A 25836-nucleotide genomic window follows, 5' to 3' on the forward strand; every position below is an offset into this window, starting at 1 on the left:
AGAAAGCTCCCTTTTACTTCTGGTTTGCTAAGAATTTTAGCATGAATGGGTGTTGAATTTTATCAAGCACTTTTTCTGCCTCTATTTAGATGTTCATACGATTTTTCTTGTTTATTTTATTAAAGTGCTGAATTACAATGAATTTTTAAACTCTTAAACCAACTGTGAATTCCTGAAACAAATATAACATGTTTGTAATACTATTCATGATCCTTCTTATATATTGTTGGATCAAATTTGCCGATATTAAGTTTAGGAATTTTGCCTCTGTTTCCATGAAAGAGACTGACCTGTGAGTTTTCCTTTCTAATAATGTCTTGATCAGATTCTAGAATCAAGGTTAATTCAGCCTCCTAAAGTAAAGGGAGAAGTAATGTTTCTTTTCTACCTCATTAGCATAAAAAAGACATTCCTATCACTCAGGAAATTGCCAGTGTTTTTGAAGCTCTGTGTCAGGAGACTGGGACAAACACCAGATGTGTTCTTTATTATAACACCACACACACACACACACACACACACATATATAGACACACACACACACACACACACACACACACACACAGCGGGAAGGGGCGGTGGGGAGAGAGATATTGAAAAATTGGCTGATATTAATGTATTTGTGGAGACTGATAAATCCCAACTTCTTGAGGCAGGCTGGAAACTTAGGCAGGGTTTCTATTTTCAATCAGTTTTTTAAAAATTAAGTTAAATTATTTATTTTAAAAAATATTTTATTTATTTATTTGACACAGAGAGAGATACAGTGAGAGAGGGAACACAAGCAGGGGGAGTGGGAGAGGGAGAAGCAGGCTTCCAGCTGAGCAGGGAGCCAGATGCAGGGCTTGATCCCAGGACTCTGGGAACATGATCTAAGCAGAAGGCAGACTCTTGACAACTGAACCACCTAGGTACCCCTAAGCATCCAAGACTTGATCTCAGCTTAGGTCTTGATATTGATCTTTATCTTGATCTTAGGGTCATGAGGTCAAGCTCTCCATTGGGCCCAGTATGGAACCAACCTAAAAAAAAAACAACTGATTTTTGTGTGTTGATACTGCATTCTGTAACTTTGCTAAATTCATTTATTAGTTCTAATTGGGTTTTGTGTGTGTGTGTGTGTGTGTGTGTGTGTGTGTGTGTGTGTATGTGTGTGTATTATTTACGATCTTTTGTAAATAAGATTATGTCATCTATGAACAGAGATAGAGATTGTTTAACTTTTCCTTTCCAAAGGAAAGGATGGCTTTTATTTTTCTTACCTAATTGCTCTGGTCGGAGTTTCTAGCACAATGTTAAAGAAAAGTAGTGAAATTGAGCATCCTTGTCTGTTCACTACCTTAAAAGGAAAGCTCTCAGGCTTTCGCTATTGAGAATGATATTAGCTATGGGTTTTTCATTAATACCCCTTACTATATTGAGGAAATTCCCTTCTATCCCTAGTTTGTTGAGTGTCTTTATTTTTTTTTTATTAAATCATGAATAGGTGTTGGATTTTGGCAATCCTTTTTCTCCACCAGTTGAGATAATTGTCCATCTTTTTTCCCCTTTGTGTTATTAATGTGGTGTATCACATTGATTTACTTTCTTATGTTGAACCACCATTCTTGGGAGAATTTTTGCTTTTAACGCTTTTATTCAACACTGTTTAGCTAAAACATTTGGCAATACTATGAATAATATTATGTAGGCTCTTATAATACACTCTCTGAGACTGATGTCATGATTCAAAAGGGAGAAATAAAAATTGTTTTATTTGAAATGGTAACAAATGTAATTTCTGCCTTTAAAGTGACCTGGAACAAGCTTGCAAAAAACTTAGGAGATTACGTTACTGATTGGGAAATCCTGACCTAAAGGATAAAATAAAAATTCCATCATTTGGCAAAATCTGGCTTCCGCTTATATTTTCAGCTTTTGTCTTAGCCAATGTGCACCTGACACTCATGACTTTATAATCTTCTTGGTGATGTTGCTTTTGACTTGCCTGGCAGGCTCTTTTTTTCACCAAAAACTTTCTGTTGATTCTTCAGACTCCAGTACAAATGGCCACTTCTTGAGTAATTTTTCCCATCTCTCCCAGGCAGTTAATCACTGTCCTTTTATTCTGTAACACTTATATTTCTGTTATATATTTATTTATTAATATATCTATAAATTTTAATAAATTTATTTAATATATTTATGTTTTTGTTATCTATTTATTTATATACTATTTATGTGTTATATATTTGCCACACTGTATTATAATTTAGCTGTTTAGACATCTGTTTTGCCATTAATGTGAATTCCCAGAATACAGGGGTCATATTTATCTTTGTAGTCCTAGCACCCAACCTAATGCCTAGAACTTAGTAAGCACTCATTAAATGATCTATGAATACATGAATGGGGTGCCAGTTGTGCTGTGGTTATGGACACCAACTGTATCAATATTTGTGTCTGTAAGAGGAAATGTGCTCTTGATTCTCTAACCTAGAACATTTTCTGATTTTATTTTTTTCTCTTTGTGCCTCTCTAGACTTCAAAGCGGCGTAAATTGAAAAAGATCCAGAAACTCACAGGTCAGAAAGATCCTATCCTTTATTCTTCAGCTCAAGGCTAATGACAAATCAACTGTGGGTCTGCTTTAAAACTCCAGACTTTAATAACAGTTTGAGGGAGGGAATTTGAGACAGATTATGTAAACGAAAGAAATGTGCTTATTCTTTCTAGCGTCTCCAAAGATGCTAGATTCTTTTTAGCAACTTCCAAAGAGATGTAAACAGATTGATAATTCTTCCTATGCTTCTTTTCCCCATGCTTTCTTTCCTAATTTTCCTTTCGTGTAGAACTCAAAGCATCAGGAAAGAAATTTGGTGAGATTAATGTTTGGTGCAGGAAGTTCCGATAACTTTTTCCCCTGTCATAGGCACTGGGTAGACTCTGTTGGGGGGGAAAAAACATGTGTTATGAACTTTGATTCCCCTACTCCAACTCCCTACTCGCATGACTGTTCCTGCGCTTTCCAACAGCTTAATCTACTACATGGTGAAGGCAGCAGAGTAGAGTTCAAAATATAAAAACTTGAGACTTGGGTTAAGTCTGAGCTCTACCACTAATTAACTTAATGATCCTAGGCATGATTTCACCTTTGTTGTCTTATCTGTAAAACACCGGGGTGGAACAAGGTAGAGGTGGTATCAACAATTAGGGTGCTAAAAGCTTCTTTACCTCTGCTCCCAGCTTCCCAGTGGGAAGAAAATCTTAGGAGGAGCTGCTCTGAAGCTAATTGGACACAGTGAGTAGAGTTGACCTTCACTATCTATTCCTCCTCTCTTCAGCTTACTCTACTGATAAACTCTGTATGAGTTAGGAGAAAGGTACCTAGTACTGTTTTACTTCCCTCACAATGATAGCTGTTCCTTTCCTAAGTTAAGTCACTATTCTTATTGGTTTCCTTACTAGTACTTTAATATCACTTCAGTGACATTGACCTACTCTTGTGTCCAGCTTTTCAGGTCTCCCTATAGGATGGGCCCAGGAGTATGTACTCTGGTCCATGGACAGAAGTCTTCATCAGATCTTCCAACATCTGGAATGTGCAAGGTCAGGGAAGGTCATTTCTGGGGGGAGGTTGGGTGGTGGAAGTTTTTGTTTTTGTCTCAGGTAAACTCTACCCACAATGTGGGGGTTGAATTCTTGAGATCAAGAATTGCATGCTCTACCAGCTGAGCTAGCCAGGTGCCCCAAAGGTGGTAGAACTTTTAAGAGGGAGGGAGGAAGAGACCGAAGAAGGGAGGTAGTAGAGAGGGAAAGAGGGAGGGAAAAAGAGAGGGAAAAGAGAGATTGTTAGGTGGTGGCTTATTTACTTAGTTTTGGCAGTGGGGATAAATTCTGGGTCCAAAGGTTTTAGTCCATGGATCATTTCTGATTGGAATGGAGACCCATACCGTCCTCTCCTCCTGGTAGAGGAATTCTTCACACAAGTAACTGATATTGGGGAAAACAACCTCTTTTGTTGTTATTGTTCTCCCTCGGGCCAAAATATTTCACATTTGAAATAGCCGTTACCTTTCCCTTTTCCTACTTTTTTCGGCCTCAAAGCAAATGGAAACTTTTCTTTATTTCTTAGATCAAGTCTTAAGAAATTATGTTTGCCTGAATCACAGGATGTGATTTCTTCCTCCACCTCCTCTGTGCTTGTGGCTCAGAAGCCTGTTTTACCCTGTTGTGGCTGTAAGAAGGCAAAACATTCTACTAAGGACAGCAGCTCCTCTGAATCATTATGCAACAACTCCAGCCTGTCCCACCTTCCCGTCTTTTCTGAAGGAACAACCTGGCAACTCCGGAGCCATAGTTTACCTATTTTACCCAAAAACCAGTCTTCCATGTTCAGGAACAAAGGCACACCCCTGCCTCCTTTTCAGCTCTCAGAGTTTGGGAAATCAAAACTTTTACAGAATTTGGCAGCTCTTTCACCCTTAAGATCCCAAAACTCTTTTATCAACTCTATGTTTGAATCCCCAGATCTCTGCCAACAAGAAAAAACAAAGAATGGGGGAGAGAGCAAGAGTCATTTGACATTGGATCATGGGCCAGATTTTATTTTCACCAAGGCAAGACCACGATTCTCAGGGTGGGCTCCAATCCGGCTTTCTCCTTTAGCTAGGTGGGAGTTAGAGGGACATATGGCTTGGAAGGTTTATACTTTGAGGGAACAAGCAGTGCCTCTGCCTGTGAGGGAATCATGGGGAATGCTGAATTATTTAATTGAGGCACAAGGAGGAGTTCCTGAACCAGAGAAACCTCAAATCCAGGTATCTGTGCCCATTCATCAAAGCACTGAACAAAGTCTCTACAATAAATTCCCAAACTGTCCATCATTTCAGCTCCATGTGAATATTGGAGTGGAATCTGGATTAAATAGAACAGAAACAAAAATTTCACAGTCACTTATCCCAGGTAAGCAGTCACAACTTGGGGATGGCCCCCAAATCCTTACATCCAGGCCCTTAGTTACGTCATTGGGCACTCCACTTCCCAAAAATTTAGGAGCTGACATAATTCCAGAGAAAACCACTGGACTGCAGAAGGAGCCAAAACATGTCCTAGAACTTAATATAGAACAGAGGGTCATAGGTCTACTGGAAAAAAGGATTCAGCAGCATAAGTCCCACATGACTAATGTGGAACTGACCCCAAGTCTACCATGTCAAGTTACAGATAGTATAAAGGTAACTCCTTTAGCATTACTTCAAGTCATGGATTCGATGGGGATGATCCCAGAATCACATTCAGAAGTGATAGAATCTGTAGGTTTGTTCCCACAGCCACCAGACAAAGTTGGGAAACCAATGGAAACCACAAAAAAAGTGAGTGTAAGCACTAAACCATCATATCAAGTCACTGAACCAGTGGAGGTAACACCAAGTGCTCAGCATCGAGTTATGGAATCAAAGATGGCCTCCAGACCAGTGAATCAAGTCACAGATAATGTGACGGTAACTCCTGCAGCATTGCCTCAAGTCACGGATTCTATGGGGATGATTAATGAATCACATCCACATATCATAAAACCAGTGGGAAAAACCCCAAGAACACCATCTCAAGCCATGAAATCAGGGGAAATAACCACATCATTGGACCATAAAGTTATACCATCAGGAAAGATGCATCCAAAGGCACAATATACAGTTGTGGAAACTGTGGAAATGACTTTTGGGCCACATCCTAAAGTTACTGAATCAGTGAATATAACCTTAAATCCAGAAAGTCAAATCACAGGACCATTGAAGATTCCTCCAGGGCCAATATGTCAAAATACAAGATCACTGGAAATGATCTCCAGTCCATTGCATCAAGTTACTGATTACACGAAAGTTACTCCAGTGGCACAATTACAAGCTATGGATTTCATGGGAATAATTCCACCAGCACCGCCACATGTTATAGAATCTGGAGATTCACAGTCTGAAATTGCAACTTTGGCCCCAGGAACAACTCAACCAGTCGGTTTGTCATCTTCTAGCTGTCCTCCTACTATTGGTCCACCTGGAGTTGTAGGATCTGTGGGTTTACCTCCAAAGTCACCACTTAAAATCACAGAATCAGTAGGGATGATTCCAATGCCATCACATCAATCCATACACTCTTTAAAGGTAACTCCAGCAGCACTGGGGTCACCCATGGGAGTGATCATAACACCACAATCACAAGTTGTAGAAACTCAGGATTTGACCTCAAGGCCAGTATCTCAAGTCAGGAAACCTCTGGAGTTGACTCCTGGGTCATGGATTCAAGTGCAAGACTCTGTGGAGATGACTCCACAACCATATGTTCAAGGCACAAAAACTACAGCATTAACCCCAGGGCTACCTCATCAAGTCATGGAATCTCCACGTTTGACCCCAAGGCATCAAATCTTAGAATCTTCAGAGATGTGTCCAAGGCAAAGCCATCAAATTATGGAAACTATGGGGTTGACTTCTGACCCCATAATCAGAAATCTGGCTGAGCCAAAACAGTCACATCATCAAATAATGGAACATTTAGGGACAGTCCCAAGATCACTGGGTCAAAGAGCACCATCTAAGGAAATGAGCCAAGAGCCACTGCATCAAGTCACAGAATCTGCAGTAATGACCACTACATCTCTACTTCCAGGTGCAGAATATCTGGGGGTGAAGCCAATGCCACAAGTTAAGACTGTGGATTCTATGAAGTTATCCCCAGGATTGCAGAATGTAAAATCTATAGACGTAACTCCAGGTTCGGTCCCACAGATGGTAAAATATGGACAGCCGATCCCAACTGTGAGCCCTATAGAACTGGCCCCAGAACTTCAACTGCAGACTGTAAAATCTAATGAGTTGGCACCTATTTCACAGCTGGAAAGTGGGAATTCTGTGCAGCTAGCCCCAGCGTCTCAGCTTCAAGGTGTGAAATCTATTCATTTGAACCTAGGAACACAACAACAAAGTGGAAAATCTGCTGAGTTAGCCCAGGCACCACACTTGCAAAATAGGAAATCGCTAGATTTGACCCACAATTCACAGTTGCAAGGTCTGGAATATGTTCATTTGGCCCTCCCACCGAAGTTTTCAGATACAAAAGCTGTGGAGTTGATCCTAAGACCACCACAGGAAGATAAGAAATCTATGGAGTTTGCCTCAAAGCCATGGTTACAAGATGAAAGATCTAAGGAGACAGCCCCAGTACTATTGCTTAAAGATGTGAAATTTCCTCAAATGGCAGAATGTAGAAATGTGATTCCTGAAACACAGGTGGAAAGTATGAAATATGAGGAGCCAAGCTCAGGGGCACACATTCAAGCAGTAAACTCTGTAGAGCTGAACCTCAAGCCAAATCATCAAGCCACAGAACCTGAAGGATTAACCCCATGGCACCAAGCTTTGGAATCTTCAGGAATGATCACAGAGCCAGGATATCAAGGAGCAGAAGTAGAGTTGACTTCCAACCCTTGTCACCACAGGAAAGAATCTATGGAGTTGACACAACCATCTTTAAGAAGTACTCCAGGGCCATTGAACCAGACTTCAGAATGTATGCAGGCAAACTCAGTGCCATTCCAAGATGCTCTTGAGACAATGCTCCAAGGGGTAAAAGCCTTGGAGACTCGAATGCCTCAACACATAATACAAGAATCTCCAGAGTTAGTACCAGGATCAGAGATACAAGGAATAAATCCAGAAGTGTTGAACCCAGAGTCCCAAAGTATGAAGTTTGTTCACCTGAATCCAGGACCATATTCAGAATTTAGGGACTATAAGAAGTTGACCTCAGAACCTGAATTTCAAGGTATGAAATCTGTGCCACTGACCCCAGAACCACAGCCCCAAAGTACAAAACCTGACGAGATAGCTCTAGGTCCATTAATGCATGGTAATAAAGCTGTGGATTTAACTGTACCACTGGAAGTATCTAAGAGGTTGATTCCTGAAACACGCTTACATGCTGAATCGAGGAAACTAAGCTTGGAACCACATTTACTAGCAAAGACATCTTTGGGTCCAACTTCTAGACCAAGGCATCAAGACACAGCATCTGTAAAGTTAGCTTCTGAGACCTGGCCACAAGAGGAGGAATCTGTGAAGTTAATCCCACAGCAAGTCACAGGAACTCCTGCGATGATGCCCAGGCCATGTTTTCAGAATTTTTCAGAGATGACTCTGGGGCCAGGCCATCAAGACACAGAAACTGCACAGCTGTTTTCTGGGACTTTGCGCCAAGTGGCATTAACACCAAAACCAACAGGTCAAGTTATAGAATCTACGGGAATGACTCTAAAGCCACACCTTCAAGTTACTGAGCCTTCAGAGGTACCCCTAAGGTCAGAATACGAAAACACAGAACCTTATGGGTTGGCATTGTCTCAAGTTGAAAATATCCAGGAGACAATGCCAGTACCACCATATTCAGTAAAAGGATCCCTGGAATTGACTTTGGGACCACAAATGCAATATGAGAAATCAGAGCCACTAATGCAAAATTTGAAATCTGTGAAGTTAACCCCTGTGTCATCCCCAGTAGTGGTGGGACCTAAGCAATTTATCACAGGACCAAAACGACATGTTCCGGAGTTGACCCCAGAGCCACAGTTCCAGGGAGTAAAGTCTATGCAGCTGCATCCAGAGCCACAATTACAAGACGTGGAATATGTTAATTTAATCCAACAGCCAGCTACTACTGGAATGGTAGAATCTGAGAAGCTGGTACAAGAACCAATACTACAACATATAATATCAGAGGAATTGACTAAGGCGGCACAGCTTCAGGATGTGAAATTGATCCCAGGGCCACATTTGCAAAGTGTCAGATTTTCAAATTTACCTCCAGGACCACCTTTTCAAGGAGAAAAGCCTGTAGATTTCATCTCAGAGTCCCCACATCATAGTGTGAAATCTGATGCACTGACCCCAGGTTCCCCAGTGCAAAAAATCAAATTGTCAGATTTTACCCCAGGGCTAAAGCATCAAAGTGTTATGTCCGTACAATTGTCTCCAGAACCAGAAACTCAAGGTATGAAATCTGTGGAACAAAACTCAGGACCACGCTTGCAAGATGTCAGATTTTCTGATTTGACCTTAGAACCAAAGCATCAAGGTTTGAAACATGTGCAATGTATACCGGGAACACAGGTTCAAGATATACAATCCTTGGGATTTGTAACAGAATCACCTTTGCCATTAAGCCAAGAGCTCTTGAGTGAAAATATGAAAACTCTTCCGTCTATTGAAGGATCACAGTTTCACAGCACGCAGTCTATGAAATTGACCTCAGAACTACAGTTTCAAGGTGTGAAGTCTCAGGAACTGCACCTAGGGCCAAGGCAGCATGATGTCAAATTTTCTGAATTGACTTCAGGGCCAAAATTTCAAGCTGTCAAATTTGGGGAGCAAACCCCAGGATCAGTGTTTAATGGTGTAAATTCTGTGGAGATGGCTCCAGAATTAGCATTTCAAGATTCTAAATTAGCAAAGACATCTCCAGGGCTTCAAGATATAAAACAGGTGGGGCTTACCCCAGGGCCATGGTTACAAGATGTCAAATTTTGTGATCGGACATCAGGAACACAACCTCAAGGTGTGAAAACTTCAGAGTTAAACTCAGGGCCACAACTACAACATGTGAAATTTTTTGAGTTGACCCCAAACCCAAAGATGCAAGGAGTAAGATCTGTGGGGTTGTCCCCAGGACCTCAAAAGCAAGTGGTCAAGCCTGATATGCTAGTACCAGAGACACAGTTTCAAGGTGTAAAAAATTTAGGGAGGGACCAAATGTCCAACTTGGAAGTTAACATTTCTTATAGAATTGTCTCTCAGCCAGAGAAACCAGATGAAATATCTATGGGGTTGACTCCTGAGTTACAGTTGCCAAGTGTAAACTATTCTGAGTTGGCTAGAAGAACAAAGTTACAAGGTATAAAATCTTCTGAATTGACCCGAGGGCCAGGTGCGGGGGGTATGAAACCAATGGAGCTGACCCCAGACTCAAAACTTCAAGGTGTAAAATCTGAGTTGTTGACCTCGGAGCTGAAAGATGTGAAATCTGTGGTCTTAACTACAGGACAGGGTCTAAAAGGTACAAAATCTACTTTGCTAACCCCTAGTCCACAGCTGGAAGGTGAGAAATCTATGGAGATAACTGCAGTGCCATGGATAGACTATGTCAAACCTGTGAAAAGTACCAAAGATACCAAGCTTCAAGGTACAACTTCTGACTTGATTCTGCATGCAAGAATTCAAGACTCCAAAGCTGCGGAGTTGGTCCAAAGAACACAACTGCAAGATGTGCAAACTGTGGAATTGAAAATTGAAAGTGAGAAATCTGTGCCTTTTGCACCAGGGCCATTACTCCAAGGGTCTGAACTGCAAGGTGTGAAACCCAAGGAACTGACTTTAGAGCCACAAACCCAAGATAGTAAATTTGTCGACAGTACCCCGTGTTTCAAGCATCAAAGTTTAAAATCTGTAGAGGAAACTCCAGATTCAGAGCCGCAATGTGTACAATCTGTAAAGTGGACCCCAAGGCTAAACAAGCAGGAAGTAAAATCTGTGAAAGTGACCAGAAGATCAAAGTCTCAAGGAGTAAAAACTGTGGATTTCGCCCCAAGGCAACAGTTTCAAGAGACAGCACTCATGAATTTAACTTCTGGGCCAGAACAGGATGGCACGATATCTGTAATCTCACCAAAGCAGCAATGTGTGAATTCAGAGCAGGTGAAGAGAGGGGCTATGTTGGACGATAGGCTGTCTTTGGAGTTACTTCCAGAGCTAAAATTTAAAGGTAAAAAATTAGTAGACCTCAATTTTGAGTTACAGTTTAAAAGTATGAAATCAGACTTGACTCCAGAATCAAATATTCAAGGTTTAAAACCTGAAGAATTCAAGCCTGAACCACTTGAACCACAGTTGCAAAGCATAAAGTCTCCTAAGTTGACCCCAGGGGCACCATTGCACCAAATTAAAGGCTCAGAGTTCGCTTCAGAGCCACAGCTTTGTGTAAAAACCGTTGAGTTAAAACAAGAGCCACTGCTTGAAAGTATGAGATGCATTCAGTGGATACCAGGACCTAAGTTCCAAGCTGTGAAATCTGTAGAGTTAAATCTCAGGTCACAGTCTCAAGGTGTTAAATCTCTAGGGTTGAGATCTTCGACACAGTTAAGAGATGTGAAGTCATCTGAATTGACTCTAGGGTCAAAAACTCAAGGTGCGACATATACAGAGTTCAACCTTGGGCCACAGTTGCAGAACATGAAAATCCCTGGGGTGCTCCCAGGAACACAGCTGCACAAAGGGAAGCTTTTGGCATCAACCTCAGAGCCACAGCTTCAAGATGTAAAAACTACTGAGCTCAAAAAAGAGCCACAGCTGGAAAGAATGAGGTGTATCCAGTGGATACCAGGACCTGATTTCCAAGGTGTGAAATCTATAGGGTTACAGTCTCAAGGTGTCAAGTCTCTAGGGTTGAAACCTTTGATACAGTTAAGAGATAGAAAGTCATCTGCGTTAACTCCAAGGCCAAAGCTCCAAGATACGCAATCTTCAGCATCACTCCAGGAACATAAGCTTCAAGACTGTGATTTGAAACCTTGTCTCCAGGTTAGAAGTGTGAAATCATGTGAGCTGACTTCAGGGTCAAAGCTCTGTGATATAAAATTTATGCCACTGAAATCTAGGCTTTGCATGCATGATGGGAAATCTAAATTGACTGCAAAATCAAAGCTTCAAGAAGTGAAACCCTTACATTCATCTCCAGGAGCACAGCTTCAACGTGTGAAATCTCTGGTGCTTATGGAAGATTCACAGCTTCCTGGTGTGAAATCTGGGGTATTAAGCCAAAGGTCACAATTACAAAGCAATACAACTATAGAATTGAACTCCCCACTACACTTGACAAGCATGAAGTCATCTGAATTGACTCTTCAGACAAAGCTTCAAGGTGTGAAATCTGAGAATTTCAACTCTGGGTCACAGTGGCATGATCTAAAACCTTCTAAGTTGTCACCTGAGGTAAAGTCCCAAGATAAGACATTTACTGAGTTAAATCCAAGTTCACAGTTGAAAGGTATAACATTTTCTACACTGATCACAGGGACAAAGATTCAAGGTACCAAGTGTACAGATTTCAACCTTGGGCCATTGTTACAACATGTGAATTCTTCTGAAAGGACCTCAAAGACAAAGCTTCAAAATGTAAAACATAAAGAAAGCTGTCCCAGTCCCCAGGTGCAAGTTGTGAAATCTTCTGACCTGACCCTTGGATCAAAGCTTCAAAATGTGCAATTGGTGTTCAACCCTGACCCACAGTTTCAAGGAGTGAAAAGTTCTAAATCAATTTCAGAAACAAAGATTCAAGATATGGAGTCTGTGAATGTCAAACCTAGGCCACAGCTGAGACGTGTGAAATCTTCTGAATTGATACAGGGGACAAAGCTTCAAAAAGTGAAGTCCGTGGATTTCAAGTCAGGCCCACAGTTGGAAGATAGGACATCTTCTAGATTGATCATGGGTATAAAGCTTCAAGATGTAAAATCTCTGAATTTTAAGTCTGGACCACACTTGAAGGATGTGATATCTTCACAACTGATCCCAAGGGAAAAGCTTCTAGGTGTGAAATCTGCAGAACTGAAAGCTAATCCAAAGTTACAAGGTGAGAAATCTTCTGATTTGATCCTGGAGAGGAAGTTTTCAGGTGTGAAAGCAGGCCCACAGTTACAAGATGTGAAATGTTCTGAGTTGATCATGGGTATAAAGCTTCAAGATAAAAAATCAGCAGGGTTTGGTTCTAGATCACACTTGCAAGGTATGAGATCTTCTGAAGTGATCCCAGGGTCAAAACTTCAAGAAGTGAAACCCTCTGAATTCAACCACGGTCCAAAGCGACAAGGTGGAAAATCTGATTTAATTCAGATGAGGAATCTTCAAGGTGTGAAATCTGTGGAGTTCAACCCTGGACCTCAGAGACAAGGTGAGAAATCTGATTTGATGCTAGAGTGCAGACTCCAAGATTTGAAATCTGTTGAGTTAAAACCTGTTCTGCAGTTACAAGGTGTCGCATCTTCTGAGTTAACGCCCAAAACAAAGCTTCAAAATGGAGAACATGTGGAGCTCCTTACCAGACCCACGTGGCAAGACATGAAACCTCTTGAATTGACTCTAGGTGCAAAGACCCAAGATGTGAAATCTTTGGGGTTTGAGTCAGTCCCACAGTTACAAAATGGGAAATTGCCTATGTCGACACCAGGATCACACATTCAAGTCCTGAAATCTCTGAAATTCAGCCCTGGGGCGAAGTTGCAAGGCGCAAAATCTCATGAGTCTGTAAAGCTTCAAATAATGAACACCACAAAGGTCAACCATGACCTAGAACTCCAGGTCACAAAAACCTCTGAGTTAGCCTTGGAATCAAAGATTTGCAATGTGATATCTTCCGAGTTCAATGCTGGGAAGCAGCGGCAAGAAGAGACGTCTTTTAAGTTGAAACCATGGCCAGAGCTTCAAAGTGTGAAATTTGTGGTATACAACCCTGGACTACATTTGCAACATATAAAATCTTCAGAATTGTGCAAAGAGACAAAGCCCCAAGATGTGAAATCTAAGGAATCCAATCCTGAGCAACAGTGGCAAGATGTTAAATCTTCTGAGTTATGCCAGGGATCAAGGCCTCAAGGTATGTCATCTTTCAAGTTCAATCCTGGGCCACAGTTACAAGAGATAAAACCCGAGTTGTGCACAGACAGGAAGCTTCCATATGAGCAATTTCTGGAAACGAAGCATCAGCCTAAATTACAAGGTGGGAAATCCTCTGAATTTAATCTAGCCCCACAGCTTCAGTGTATAAATGTTAGGCCATTCAGTACTGGACCACAACTGAACAGGGTAAAATCTGAGTTGAATTCTGGATCAGAGTCTCGAGGTATAAAATCCCAGGTGTTCTGCCCTGGGCCACCTTTGCAAGATGTGAATTCTTCTGCATTTATTTCAAAACCAAAACTTCAGTGTGTAAATTCTGTTGGATGCAAATCTGAGCCACCCTTGCAAGGTATAAACCCTTCTGAATTAACTTCAGTTTCAAAACGTCAAGGTACAAAGTCTTCTGAGTTGAGTTCAGAGATCCCAAGGGAGACGACTATGGTGTTCAACCTTGATCCACCTTCGCAAGATTTGAAATCTGAATTGATTCCAGGGTCAAAGTTTCTTGCTATAGCACCTATGGAATGCAGCCCTGAGCCACAGATGAAGTGTATAAATTCTTCTAAGTTGAATCCAGAGCCAAAATTACAATGTGCAAATTCTGTGGGGTGCAAACCTGGGCCACCTTTGCAAGGCGTACAGTACTTTGAACTGATTCCAGGGACAAAATGTCAAGGTACAGGATCTCAGGTGAATCCGGGATCCAAGAATCCAAGTGAGACATCTATGGTGTTCAGCGCTGAACCACATTTACAAGATTTAAAATCCGAATTGATTCCAGGGTCAAAGTTTCTTGCTGTAGCACCCATGGAACGCAACCCTGGGCCACAGATGAAGTGTGTAAATTCTTTTGAGTTGGATCCAGAGCCAAAGTTACAATGTGCTAATTCTGTGGGGTCTGAACTCGGGCCACCTTTGCAAGGTATACAATCTTTTGAGTTGACTTCAGGGGTTAAATGTCAAGGTATGGGATCTTTTGATTTGAATCTGGGGTCAGAAGTTCTAGGTATGAAATCTCTTATGTTCAACCCTGTGCAACATTTACAAAATGTGAAACATGAATTTAGTCCAGGCACAAAGTTTCAAGGTATAACATCACAAGAATTAAACTGTGGCCCACAGCTGCAAGGCGTGAATTCTTCTGATTTGAATTTTGGGTCAGAACTTCAATGCATAAATGCTATAAAGTTTAATCCAGACCCACAGATGCAAGGCATGAAACCCTCTGAATTGAATCCTACGTCAGAATATCAAGGTACAAAATCTATTCTGTTCAACGCTGGACCACATTTGCAAGGTGTGAAAGCTTCTGAGTTAATTCCAGGGACAAAGTTTCCAGAAATACAGTTTTTGGAGAACCACTGTGGGTCACAGCAACAAGTTATGCACCCAGTGTTCACTTTAGGCTCTTCACTGCATGGTAGGAAATCTGTGTTATTTTTACCAAAGCCACTGCTTGAAGATGTAAAGTCTGTGAAGATGAACAAAGAGCCAGTGTCCTGTGGTGGAAATTCTGTGAAACTGGCTTCAGGCTCTAAGCTGCAGGACTTGAAGTGTGAGATGTTTGCACTAGAGCCATGTTTTACAAAAGTGAAATCTGTGGAGTTAAATCCAGGGCCACATCCTCAAGGTATGAATTCTGGGGAGCTGCCCTCACACCTCAGGCAGCCTAGTGAGAGATCTGTGGTGTTTGCACCAAAGTTGTGTTTTCAAGGTGTGAAATCTCTGGAGTTGAAACCAGGGCCACAACCTCAAGATGTGAATTCTAAGGGTTTGATTTCTTGCCTCAGGCAGAAATCTGTGGTGTTTGAATCAGAGCCATGTTCTCAAGATGTGACATCTTTGAAGTCAAACCTACAGCTACAGCCTCAAGGTGCTAATTCTTCAGGGTTTCCATCATTCCTAAGGTCCCCAAGTGTTAATTCTGAGGTGTTCGCACCGGAACTATGTTTTCAAGATGGGAAATCTGTAGAGTTGACACCAGGGTCCCCACAGCAAGGTATGAATTGCCAAGAGTTGACTTCAGGATGTCACGGTATGAAATCAATAGTGTTGGCACCAGAGCCAACTAAGAAGTTCATACCAGGACCCATGTTGAATGGTGTTAAATTTTCAAATTTGTCTCCAGAATCACAACGACAGGGTGAGAAACCTTTGGAGTTTCCTCCAGAAGCAAAGTTGCAAAGTATAAAACATGTGAAATTGTCTTCAGCATCACTGCAACAAGATATAAAATCTGTAGAGTTACTACCGGGGTCACTGCTTCAAAGAACAAAATCTGAGGAACTAACTCCAAAGAGGAGCTATCAAATCACAGACTCCTCTGAGATAATCCCTAGGCCAGGGCATCAATTTGTAGAAGGTGCAGAGATGATCCCAACACCAAAGCCTCAAGTCCCTAAATCTGTGAATTTGGTGATCCCAACACCAAAGCATCAAGTCTCCAAATCTGTAAATTTGATTTCAGTACCAATTTATCATACCACAGAAAGGTTGGCACATCAAGGCAATGAAACTGTAGAAAAATCTATGGGGTTGACCCCAAAGTCAACAAGTAAAACCATGGAATCTTCAGGAGTGCCTCTAAGGCTAGATCTTCAAGTACCAGAATCTGATGATCTGACTCACGTGCTAAGCAATCAAGGCTCTGAATCCTTGGAAGTAACCTTAAAGAAAATCCCAGAAACACTAGAGTTGCTCTCTCAGTCATGGCCTCAAGTTAAGGACTTGGGGGAATCATATACAAGGTCAGTGCAGGAAGTTACAGGATCTGAAGAGATGGCACCAAAGCCCAAGCGTCACACTACAGAAACTATGGGGTTGACCTCCAAGGCAAGGCCAACAGAGAAGGAACTCCTTGGCATGACCCCAAAGCCTATAAGTAAAACCACTGGATATACAGAGAGCGCTCCAAGGCCCTATCCCCAAGCACTAGAATTTGTGGAGGTGATCTCTGAGAAAAGACTGCAAAGGGAAGAATCAGAAGCACTGACTACAAAGTCATTACCTCATGTCCCAGAATCTTCAGAGATGAAACCAAGGCTAAGATATCGAGTTCCTGAATCTGTGGGTTCAACCTCTAAGCAATGGCTTCAAAGGGAGGAATCTTTAGATTTGTCCCCAAGGCAAAGAGGTCAAGTTACAGGACATGCAGAATCTGTAGAGCTCACATCTGAGACATGGCAGCAAGGGGATGGACCAATGGGGCTGACACAGTCACAGAATCAAAGTATGAAATATTCACAGATAGCTCCAGGACTACAGGGTCAAATTACAGAGTTTATGAGGATTAGTCCAAAGCCGCTAGATCAAGTCACAGGATCTACAAAGACACAGCTTCAAGCTGCTCAACCAATAGGAATAACCTCAGTAAGCCCCCCCAAAGTTGTTGAATATGTGAAAGTGACTCCTGGGCCACCACTTCAGGTTGTAACTTCTGTAGCATTAACACCAGGGGGAACCTCTCAAATGGTAGACTACGTTGAACTGACTCCAAAAGTTCAAGATGTGAGACCTTCTGAGTTTACCTCAGGGCTATGGTTGCAAAGTGTAAAATCAAAGGAATTAACCACAGAGCCAACCCACCAAATTTTGGATATAACGAAGTCAACAGGGTTTCAAATTGTAAAGACTGTGTTAATCCCAGGGCCACCACTTCAAACTGTAAAATCTGAGGAATTAGCACCACTACCAATTCCTCAGATTGTAGAACCACTAGGAGTCTCCTTTGGATCAGCTACTGAAGTAATGGATTGTTTGGATTTCTTCCCAAGGCCACATCTTCAAGAAATGGTAGAACCTGTAGAACTAACTCTGAGGCCAACTACTGAAGAGAAATCTTCTGAATCACTCTCACAGCTAGCATTTACTTTGCAGGAATCTACAGTGTTCACTCATGAACAAGGGCTTCAGGCTGGGAAAGGAATGGGGATAAAAATAGGGCCTCCTCAAATCATGCAATGTGAGGATTTGAATCTAGTACAGGTATATCAGAAGAGGGCATCTGAGGATTTTATTTCAACAGAGGAGTTACAAATAGGGAATTTTTTCTCTAGATTTCTACAGAACTCTTCAAACTCGCTCATCTCAAGCTCTGTCGAAGCATCTGAATTAGGAAGCCTTTGTGATTTGGAGATGCCAGAAGTGTCAAGGGCCTTGGATATAAAAAACTTTGGGACAGATATTTTGCAGTCTGAAGAATACTTTATAGACCCTACTATGATACAAACTTCAACCCTTCCCTTGTCTCTTCACAATCAACCCTCTGATAAGACAGCTAACATTGTAGAAATCCCACATTTTGAGATCCCAGGAGTGGGTGTCATATCTAAGAGGACTGATAAGAAACAGGTGGGGAAGCTAGAGAATTCACTCCAGCGCCTATCCCAACATCCACTGCAAAGCTGGAGATCACCATCTAGGACCTTCCAGTCAGGATCAGGAACTCAAAGAGGCCTTAACCGGTCTGTCTTGAGCAGACAACAGAATGTCTGGGAGAATCACTCCTGGAGACAGCGACTACCCAGAAGATATCTCTCCAATATGCTAGTGTTAGGGAATGTCTTGGGAACCACTATGGAAAGGAACCTTTGTTCTCAAACATCTTTAACGGGAAGAGCCACTGCAGATATCTGTCAATCTATTCAGAATTTATTTGGGGTTCCTGCGGAACTGATGCAACTTTCCAAGAGTCTGCTAGAGAAGAGTCAAAGTATTATTTCTCAGACTTCAGTGTCCAAAAACTACATTCAGAGACACACTTCATATCATGGTCACGAACAAAGAATAGCCTTAAGGACGTGGACACGTAGCTTCATGTCCTCCATAATACAGCAATACTCTGGCCCTAGCACAAAAATAAAGAAAAGTTCGAAGCTTAGTGATATATCCCAGGAAGTCATTCAGCACGTGCCTGTTTCGTGTACAGAGGGCCAGCCTCCTGTCCCAGTAAATTTAGAGTCTTCCTTCCATACACTTTTCACTAGGAAAGATTCTGTTCCAATGGAAGAGAGTGAGAACTCACAGAGTTCACAGACAAGGATTTTTGAGTCCCAACACTGTCTCGAGCCAAGTTATCTTCCCCAGGCCAAGACTGACTTGTCAGAACAGTTCCAGTTGCTACAAGATCTGAAGCTAAAAGTAGCAGCAAAACTGTTAAGGAGTCAAATACTCCCCCATGTACCTCCACCTCTAACTTCAGGTCTGGTTTTAAAATACCCTATCCACCTACAGTGTGGCCGATGTGTAGGACTTAATTGCTGTCATAAATTACAGGGCACGTTGGGGCCTTGCCTTCTTATCTACCCACAGCTCCACCTTGTAAGCACTCCCGAAGACCACGGAGAGATTAGGTTGCATCTTGGCTTTAGGATGAAAACTACGAAAAGATCCCAAGTCCCAAAGCATCACAGAAGAGACAGATCCATCACACCAAGGAGTTCTATATCACCATCACTAAGGAAAGCTAAAGTCTACACTCGAGCTTCCAAGAGTCCTACTTCTACAATGGATTTCCAGTCTGTATCTTCCCCATCTCCTGCTCCTGTACAAGTCCACATCAGGCAAAGACAGTATAGGATCCCTGCCCTAGCAGGAAAGATGACAGTTGGAGGGCCAGGGCGCTATGAGTTTACTCAAGTTCACTCTCTACCAGAGAGTGACTCTGAAAGCCATCAGGATGAAAAATGGGCTAAAAGGAGAACCAAAAAGACCCGTAGTTCAAAATACCCAAAGAAAAGAATCACTATGGGAGGCAGGACACAAAACACAGAGTTCTACACAAATGGTAGAACCACAATACGGAGTCGTCCTCGGGATTTACCAGCCCAGTTAAGAAGGAAGAGGAATGGAGCATCTCAGACAACTACTGCCTCTTCAAAAAGACAATCTAAGAAATCCTCCCAACCCAAATTCATTCCACTGCTTTTTCAAGGTCTAAAGAAAGCATTCCAGACAGCACACAGAATTATGGGTTTTGCTGGACAGAAGCCTGAGGACAGGTCAAGGCCAGACCATTTGTGTTCAAGCAAAAACCACGATCCAAAACAAAAAGCCAGAGATTATTCCTCATCAAGAGATATCAAAAGAGATAGGATGTCAGTTGTTAAGCTAAAGCCAACAGACATCACCACTAAGAAGGAGAAGATGTTATGGGAAGAAATACAGCAATTCAGATCAGCTCATCAACCAAAAAGAGGTAGCTCTTTCCAACTTAAACATACCCAACTACCCAAGCCCATAGTTTCCCAAAGAAGTGCTATTTTCAAAACCACTTCAGTCGGACACACTGTGGTTATTCTTCAAAACGACAATAGCAGCAAAGGTAAGAAAAACTCCTACAGATGTGAAATCTCTAGCCAGGAGTCCAAGAGCTCCAAAATAGGAACCAAAGTTCAAGTCAGAGGGAGAAATCTACATGGTTCACTTAAGAGAACCTCACACAGTCACCTTAAAGAGAAACTCACACCCAAGAAGCAAAACCACCATAGCTTCTTAAGGGAGAGAACCCCATGTAATTCCTCTGGAAGGAGCCATCAGAGACCCTCTGAGAGGAGCCATCAAAGTCCTTCTCTAAAGAGACATCACCATCTCTCTGAGAGGAGCCTTCGAAGTCCTTCTCTAAAAAGACATCACGGTCCCTCTGAGAGGAGCCACCGAAGCCTTCTTCAGAAGAGCCATTACAGTCCCTCTGAGAGGAGCCACCGAAGTCTTCCTCGGAAGAGACATCACAGTCCCTCTGAGAGGAGACACCAAAGTCCTTCCCTAAAGAGCCATCACGGTCTCTCTGAGAGGAGGCTTCGAAGTCCTTCTTTAAAGAGCCATCACAGTCCCTCTGAGAGGAGCCATCAAAGTCCTTCCCTAAGGAGATATCACAGTCCCTCTGAGAGGAGCCATCAGAATCTTCCTTGGAATAGACATTACAGTCCCTCTGAGAGGAGCCATCAAAGTCCTTCTCAGAGGAGCCATCGAAGTCCCTCTGAAAGGAGCCAACACAGTCGCTCTGAGAGGAGCCATCAGAGTCTTCCTTGGAATAGACATTACAGTCCCTCTGAGAGGAGCCATCAAAGTCCTTCTCAGAGGAGCCATCGAAGTCCCTCTAAAAGGAGCCAACACAGTCGCTCTGAGAGGAGCCATCAGAGTCTTCCTTGGAATAGACATTACAGTCCCTCTGAGAGGAGCCATCAAAGTCCTTCTCAGAGGAGCCATCGAAGTCCCTCTGAAAGGAACCAACACAGTCGCTCTGAGAGGAGCCATCAGAGTCTTCCTTGGAAGAGACATTACAGTCCCTCTGAGAGGAGCCATCAAAGTCTTTCTCAAAGGAGCCATCGAAGTCCCTCTGAAAGGAACCATCACAGTCCGTCTGAGAGGAGCCATCAGAGTCTTCCTTGGAAGAGACATTACAGTCCCTCTGAGAGAAGACATCAGAGTCCCTCTGAGAGGAGATGTCGCAGTCCCTCTGAGAGGAGATGTCGCAGTCCCTCTGAGAGGAGATGTCATAGTCCCCTTGAGAGGAGCAGTCGCAATCTCTTTCAGAAAACTCACCACAGTCCCTTAGAGGTGAGAGGACACAGTCCTTTTGAGAGAAGACAGCACAGGCCCTCTGAGAGGAGAGGTCGCAGTTTCTCAGAGAGAACTCACTGTAGTCCCTCTGAAAGAAGTGGACGCAATCTCTCTGAGAGGAACAGACACAGTCCTTCTGAGCAGAGCCAACAGAGCCACTTTGAAAGGGGCCAGTACAGTTGGCGTGGCAAAACCCATCTCAGTCCCTCTGCGAGAACCCATCACAGTCCCGTTAAGAAGAGACTCAAACACAGCTCCCCTAGGGAGAGGCTCAGACATGGTCTGTCTAAAGATTTCAGGGGCTACTCAAAACACGTCTCCTAGGATGTTGCCATGGTACTTGATGAAGAACAGAAGTTTTTATAGTCAAAATGTGGAGATTGTTGATATATAAAACAGAAGCCAAGAAAATTGGTCTTGTGAAGTAAAACTCTTTTTACATTTAGAGTTCCGTTTCAGATTTCTTCTTCTTTCCCACCCTTCAGAGGACTTTGGCTTTTTCTTTGTCTTCAAAGACATTTGTGAGATCTGTAATTTTTTTTTAATGTAGAAAATGTGAATTTTTTTGTCCTCTAATTTGTTGATGCCCTGTGTACTCCCTTGGTTGTAAAGACATCTGAATCCTGCCTTGGTTTTCTTTATACTCACCAGGTACAAATTACTGGTATGTTTTACAAGCCACAGCTACTGTACACAGCCTATCTGATATAATCTTGTTCTGCTGATTTATTTCTTGTAAATATTAAAATGACCCCCCCCCAAAAAAAACACGTCTCCTAGGGACCACACACAAAATACTCCCAAACAGGCCAAGTTTAGAGGCCTGAAGCTGAAAGTTGAGAAGAGATTCATCCCCATTATTTACTGACTGGCTCAAGACTTCACTGACCTGCCCCTTTTCTGGCTTCTTTCCTGCTCAGCCACTGCCTGCACCCTCAGCAATCAAAGAGCCTCAAGGCCTCTCTACCTGGGGGGAGAATGGGTGGCAATGGGTCTGTAATTTCTCTAAATAAAGGGGCAATAATTGATCTCCACCTAGAAAGACCACTCTTGTGCTGGAGGGGGGGAAAGGAAGGTGAAGGGATATTTGGTGTCCTGCAAATGGATGGAATGCGAGGAAGGGGCCCTGAAGCCAAGTTTGGGGCTCCAAACCCCACCTACAGCTTCCCGAGATGGGGTCTCAGAGGAGGGAGTCGTGTCATGTGACTCGCTCTGGCCACAGCCCCCTTGGAAGCTGCCAGGTGGAAGTAGACCTTCAGACCTGGGATCGGCGGTGCTGACTCCATATCCCCCTCAAACTCCTAACACCATATTTCTTGGAATCAAAGATGCATCATTTACTTATTTTTTGTTTTAGACAGCACGAGTGGGGAGGGGCAGAGGGAGGAGAAGAGCGAATCTAAGGCAGATTCTGCAACCAGTGCAGAGCCCAATGCAGAACTTGATCTCACAACCCTGAGATCATGTGCTGAGCCGAAAATTCAGAGTCAGATGCTTTACCCACCAAGTCACCCACGTACCCCAGATACATCATTTAAAACTTCACATTCAGGGGCATCTGGGTGGCTTACTGGGTTAACCCTCTGCCTTCAGTTTGGGTCATGATCTCAGGGTCCTGGGATCGAGCCCCGCATCAGGCTCTCTTCCCAGCAGGGAGCCTGCTTCCACCTCTCTCTCTGCCTGACTCTCTCCCTACTTGTGATCTCTCTCTCTCTGTGTCAAATAAATAAAATCATAAAAAAAAAGAAAACAAAACTTCACATGCAACCCAATTTCTAAGATAATAAAATGTGATTATATATATGCTTAGGAATTGATGAAACCTACTGACTTGGCTTCACTGGCTAGATTCTTCTTTTCAGGAGCTTCTATGTAGAGGAGGAGCCTCTGCTTTCTTCCTGGCTTCCATCTGGCCCCAGTTCTGGCCTCTGGATTTGCCCTTCCAGCTCTGGTCCCAGGTCTACTCCCTCCCTCACTAAGCCTCCCTCCCTCTCAGTTGAGATTTCACCCTCCTCTGAACTCCACTTCAAATCACATCCTTTAGTTTTCACCGACCTACTCAATTAGTTGAGCCACAGTGGTCCAACTTCCCCCAACTTCAGGCTGTTAGGGGTTCTGCCTTAGATCCCTTTTTATAGTTTTCAAAGTTCTGGCTCTAGCATCTAGCAAGCACTCAGCAGGAACGTGCTGCCTGAGCGAAAATGAGAGGCCCAGGAGGAAAAAGCAATGTCTGAGGAGGAATGCTGGCTGTGAGAGCAGTCTGGGAAGTAGATGGCCAAAAAGGGTGTGGCCCGCCTCACCTTCATCCAGCACTTTTCCACCAGGCTGCTGCTGCCTGAGTCCCACACCTTGAGGTAGCAGTTGACAGCACGGCTATACTCCCCAGCCTGCTCCCACTGGCGAGCTTGGTCCATGAGCCCCTCCATGCCCCCTAAGATGAGAGTACACGTGACCAGAACAGGCTGGGCAGCGGGGCCTATCCGGTGCATACCTTGTGACCCACCCTCCAGCCCTGCTGACACTTGCTGCCTCCCGGCGTCATATCTGGCCCCTTTCTTGGTAGCCTCCCGCTCCTACTCTTCCTGCAGAGCCTCCAGCTGGCCCGGCACATAGTCCTTGCAGATCCACAGGGCATCACTCCATAATCCAGCCTCCTGCTCAGATTTCCAGGTATCAGGAAGGCAGAGGCCGGCATGACACCTTCCCACTGCCACACAGGTGCTGTACACTATGGGCCACGGATCCCTAGGTCCTTGGACCTCTCTTCTCCTTCTTCTCTCCTTCCCCCTCTCCATTGCTAACTCCCTGGATCTTTCCCAGTAGTATTGGTTAGTGTAGTGCTCTGTGGGTTCTTACACTCTCTCCCCTTCCCCCTCATGGCCCCGAATCCGGTGTCCTACCTTATAATAATTGAGGGCCAGGCCTGGTCCCTGGGCCTGAAGCAGCAGCACTTCTGCTTTTGGAAAGTCCTCCTCCAAGGCCCCCCGGGCCTGCCCCACAAGCACCTTGGTGACACTGTCAGGATCGTGAGCCTTGGCCACACGCTGAGCTGCCTCCCAATCCTGCATATGGATGAACCTGCTCCCAGAAGAGGACACAGGGGAGGCTCAGTACAGGACTGAGGCCTCAGTAGTGGGAGACAAACAGCCATGTCACAGGGGGTAGAAGATTTATTGGTACCAGGTTCAGATGAAAGTGGCAATGCCAGGTCCAGGGGCTGCGGTTGGGAGGACGGGAGTAAGGAATTGATGGGTAACTCACATGAGGGCTGCTTCCTTGGGATTACCAGCACTGATGAATTCAGCTTCAGCCTTTTCAGATTTACCCTGTAGGGACAGAAGTGCAGCCACACATGATCAGAAGCAGATTGCCATCATGGCAGCCATGAGAGGAGGAGTTCAAAGTCAAAAGCAAGGGAGAAGGAGCACATCCATACCTCATCCTCCAGGTACATAGCATATCGGAGATGAATCTCAGGGGTTTTGTGCTTGAGGGCCAGCCGAGAGAGTTCAAAAGCAAATTCAAATGAGCTGAAATGGAAGGTGTAGGTAAGGTCTGCCTACTTAGTACTTTCATTTTTTTCCCATTTCTTTTTTTTTTTTTTTAATTTATTTTCAGCATAACAGTACTCATTGTTTTTGCACCACACCCAGTGCTCCATGAAATACGTGCCCTCTCTATTACCCTCTACCTGGTTCCCCAACCTCCCGCCCCCCGCCCCTTCAAAACCCTCAGGTTGTCTTTCAGAGTAGTACTTTCATTTTATAAGAGGGGGAACAGGGCAGGAGAAAACAGAAAGGGCAGAGACAGGGCTGGGGGAGGGAAAGACAGATTGAGAAGACAGTCCATATGAAGTGATAAAGAAGCACACACACACGTAAAGGAGGATGTGAGTCCGGGGACACTTGGAAAAGCCTGTGCTTCCTGCGACTAGTGGTCATAAAGGAAAGGGATGGGCCTGAGGCAGGGGACCGCAGTGAGCCTCACAGAACTACTCTGCCTCAGGAGCAAGGGCTCTGGGTTCTTCACCACTTCCTCCTGAGCCACATTTATACTAGCAGAAAAACTGTCTCTCTAAAACATTAAGACTACCCTCAGCCATCTGACTCGATGCAGGATTATTACTGGTCTTTGTAACATTTGCTTAAGAAAAGTTCTTTTTGCATTTAACAGAAGCACACTTCCATCACTCAGAAGTCAATTACTGGCTTAGTGCACCTTAGCTTTAAAAGCTCTTCTCTCTGGGGCACCTGCCTGGCTCAGTCTGAAGAATGAGTGACCCTTGATCTCGGGTTGAGTTCAAGCCCCACACTGGGTATAGTAATTACTTAAAAAGGTCTTTTTGAAAAAGAAGAAAAAAATCTGATCACATTCCATCTTCTTAGAACAGCTAAACACTGTTCTGAGCCCCCAGGGAGCAAGGAAAGAGTGATTGATTCATTCCTTGCCTCTCCATCGCGTTCTTCCAAGGATTTCTACACTCCTGCCTCCATTTTCAGAAACACTTCTCAGCTATACAGCAATCTTCCTTGTCTATGTAGAGACTCTTTCTCGAAAGGGGCCAATGGAGAGAAGTCTT

At 43.5% G+C, this 25836-nt stretch overlaps 1 protein-coding gene and 1 pseudogene across 1 annotated transcript; one reads left to right on the forward strand and one right to left on the reverse strand.

Moving 5' to 3' along the window:
- Positions 1 to 10105: 10105 nt before the first annotated feature.
- Positions 10106 to 18945, forward strand: LOC123926596 (uncharacterized protein C2orf16-like). Its single transcript, XM_045980548.1, has 4 exons — positions 10106 to 12139; positions 12389 to 13729; positions 13883 to 14191; positions 18930 to 18945. The coding sequence occupies exons 1-4, from the start codon at positions 10137 to 10139 to the stop codon at positions 18943 to 18945; spliced, it is 3669 nt and encodes a 1222-aa protein (XP_045836504.1). The 5' UTR covers positions 10106 to 10136.
- A 5519-nt stretch (positions 18946 to 24464) lies between these two features.
- The window catches only part of LOC123926597, a 29632-nt pseudogene continuing 28260 nt past the window's right edge, over positions 24465 to 25836 (reverse strand).

The sequence above is a fragment of the Meles meles genome, chromosome 16 (genome assembly GCF_922984935.1).
Source record: "Meles meles chromosome 16, mMelMel3.1 paternal haplotype, whole genome shotgun sequence".
NCBI classification, from domain to species: domain Eukaryota; kingdom Metazoa; phylum Chordata; class Mammalia; order Carnivora; family Mustelidae; genus Meles; species Meles meles.

Coding starts and splice junctions, on each gene's coding strand:
- LOC123926596 (XM_045980548.1), top strand. CDS start 10,137: ATGGAGATAACTGCAGTGCCATGGATAGACTATGTCAAACCTGTGAAA. Junction 12,140..12,388: donor TGTACAGATTTCAACCTTGG/GCCATTGTTACA, acceptor TGTCAAACCTAG/GCCACAGCTGAGACGTGTGA. Junction 13,730..13,882: donor TTACAAGAGATAAAACCCGA/GTTGTGCACAGA, acceptor ACAACTGAACAG/GGTAAAATCTGAGTTGAATT.